The sequence below is a fragment of the Limulus polyphemus genome, unplaced genomic scaffold (assembly GCF_000517525.1).
Source record: "Limulus polyphemus unplaced genomic scaffold, Limulus_polyphemus-2.1.2 Scaffold4393, whole genome shotgun sequence".
Classification (NCBI taxonomy): domain Eukaryota; kingdom Metazoa; phylum Arthropoda; class Merostomata; order Xiphosura; family Limulidae; genus Limulus; species Limulus polyphemus.
The window spans coordinates 37,313-40,409 of NW_013670003.1; the positions used below are offsets into that span (position 1 = coordinate 37,313).

General features: G+C 37.4%; 1 protein-coding gene across 1 annotated transcript in view; it reads right to left on the reverse strand.

Annotated features, from left to right (window-relative positions):
* The window catches only part of LOC106471075 (glutamate receptor ionotropic, kainate 2-like), a 39,414-nt gene extending 37,306 nt beyond the window's left edge, over positions 1 to 2,108 (reverse strand). The window contains exon 1 of the mRNA XM_022399703.1: positions 1,666 to 2,108. Within this exon, the coding sequence (XP_022255411.1) occupies positions 1,666 to 1,750 (85 nt within the window). The 5' untranslated portion in view covers positions 1,751 to 2,108. The remainder of the gene's footprint in view (positions 1 to 1,665) is intronic.
* Positions 2,109 to 3,097: the final 989 nt, after the last annotated feature.

The following is a 3,097-nucleotide window of genomic DNA, read 5'->3' on the forward strand; positions in this document are numbered from 1 at the left end:
TGCTAAATTAGGGATGGCTAGCGCAGATAGCGCTCGTGTAGCTTTGCGCGAAATTCATAACAAACAAACAATCCGTTTGTTTGTTTTACAGAGCCACTTCCGAACATTGTGAGTCAAGTTTTCCTCTTTTTTCTAATCACAAATACCCATTACTGCCTTTTAATAATGTTTCTCTTTGTTAGCGTTATATAATAATAATAGGTTGAGGGCTTATATCGCTCGATCCCTGCTGTGGGCACAGCTCGTACAGCCCATTGCACAGGTTTACGCCTAAACAAAACTAAAAACAAATATCTGCGTGTACGTTTCCAAAGTTTAACTCATTATAACTTTAACAATGTGTAAAACTAAAATGGCACATAATTAAAATTTATTGGCTAGAAAATACTACACAGTGCAGATGTTACACAATATCCAACATTTGGTGTTTGAATGTTGCTGCCACAGTGGAACCCTGGTCTCTTTCAGCGACTACATTTCCTACTGATGGAACAACATTTTGATCATTACAGTTTCTACCTAGTAGTTCGCGTGCCTGGCTGCGTATCGGAAGATCAAAAGTTCGAGCCGCAATATGCTTCTGAATACCCTCCGTACTTTCACCCGTGGAGGAGCTATTACCGTTATTTTCAAAACAATGAATATATTGGTAAGAACAGAATTATGGGTAAAATGTTTATTCAATGGTTCAACATGTACTCCTATTTATGTTTAACTGAGATTGTTTGTTTTAGAGGAAAGCCACGTTGGGCTATCTGTTGTGTTCACTGCAGGGTATCGAACCCCTGGATTTTAGTGTTGTAAGTCCGTAAACGTACCGTCGTTCCATTGGAGGACTTTTGAAAGCACAAAGCTACACAACGGACTATCTGTGCTGTGCCCACCACGGGTATCGAAACCCGGTTTCTAGCGTTATAAGTCCGTGAACTGTGCCTCTGGGAAGCAATTTAACTGACAACAAATACTGTTAACGAGAGTGTGTAATTTTAACAATCTGAGTATTTGTTAACGTTTATTAAACGTTAATAATGGTTTGATCTGTATTTGTTTGAATGTAATCAGTTATTAATAGCTGTTGAATATTTGCGACGTAGGTTAATCAATATTAATTGACCTAATAGGTTACGAAATTTGTTTATTGAAGACTCCTGAGTTACATTTAATCTTTAATTAGACTTATGTTTAAGCTTAAGGTTATCTCTGTCTTGTATGGGATAAGTCCTTGCTGATAAATCCAACGCCATTATTATCAACTAACGTATTGATCGATCAAATTTTGAAGCTTATAAATATGTTTGTCAGTATTGTGAACGATACAAGTTTTACTAATATTCATGTAATACATTCATTTTCTTTATATTTAAAGGGCGTAAAATATTCGGAAAGATCATTTTCAAGAGAATTATAATATAATATTTGAAAAGGCAGACATATCTTGTTGTAAGTTATATTCGTACGACTAAATTAGGCTTTGTAGGCAGAACACTTTAAAGGACTTCTGTTGTAATTAATTCAAGATAAAAAAAGCCCCATCTCACTGTTTGTTTTGCGTTATTCTAGACGTATTGTTCGCTCGTAAACGTCTTTATCTTTCTGAAACTTTGTTTCGCAATTTTTTGTCACATGGTTGTAAAATCTGACCTTTAAAAGAAGATGTGTACTTACCGATCTTAACAACATCAGGAAGACAGGATGTTAGTGTCACGTGGTAGATGACACCTAAAGACAGGAAAATGTAGTAAACTTTCATGACGCAGGTTTTAGTTGTCAGTTACACGAACACCACCATCTTGCAGAAACCTGGTAAAATTCGCGATGGTGCTTCTAGCATCTCCTCAGCACACGAAATTCTCACGTGCCACTTTCTACACAGGCAAGAGAGAGACATGAAAGTTACATCTCTCAGAAGATAGCATCTACTTGGTTTTACTATGACGGTTTTCACACTGCGGCAGAGACTGACAGTTAAGTGTTGAAAGAGGATGATTGCTATACAGTGAGATATCATTAAATGTTCGTCTGCACAGTTCACCTTCAAATTAAACACTGAGGCAACTAAAGGTGTAATATTTATATAAGTCTATAGAGATCTGCGAAAGAAAATAACGCATTTGTCACTATGGCAACGGCTTCTAGGATTGGTGATCACGGAGAAAAATTACAACTCTGTTGCCATGGCAACGGTTCTTTGAACACAAAGTAAAGACGGAGGTCCTTGAATCCTGGCTATGCCCAGACTTTATCGATCTACGTCGGGGATCAGTATCCAATGAGCAGCCGTAGAGGCTCTTCTTAACGCTCTAAACTACGATTTTGGTGGACTGCTTAACCAAAGTAAGCTGACCTCTAAATATCAAAGTAGTACTTTGTATTGATATCAATCAAAATAGTAACCCAGCTTCGTCTCTTCGCACAGTTCTCAGACGATCCGCGTTTGATTACCTTTTTTAATACGTGTCAAATAAATTAACTTTTGAAGACTCCTCATGATATTTAAAATAATTGTATGGTCTGAACTTTGTCATTTTAAAAGGTAGTCGGCAAAATCAATTATGAATAATGTGTTTCAAACAAGGTTCATATGAACACGAACAATCGAAACGGTGGATAAACGAACTAATCACTATTAAATGAATTTCGTGATAAGAAGATTCCTTATCATTGTTAAGTAATCAGTTATATGTTATTCATACTTCCAAAGTGTAATTAAAATACTTCAGCGACAAACGAAATAAGTGAGATGAAAAAAGCATAAATAGTTACCTAGGAAACTTGTCATTACTGTGTTCTGTTCTAGACCCAGCTGACTTTAGTTTTTGTTTGTTTGTTTCTCGCAAAGCTACACGAGGACTATATGCGCTATTCGTCCCTGATATTGATGTAATAGAGTAGAGGGAAGGCAGCTAGTCAACACCCCTCCCCACTAACTCTTGGGCTACGTTTTACAAACGAAAACTAGGATTAATCGCTTCATTATAACGCCTCCATGGGTGAGATGGCGAGCATGTTTGTTGACGGGATTCGGTCTCGCAACCCGCAGATTGCGAGTTGAGTGCTCTAAGCACCAGGCCATGCCAGATCGATTTTGAAGACCAAA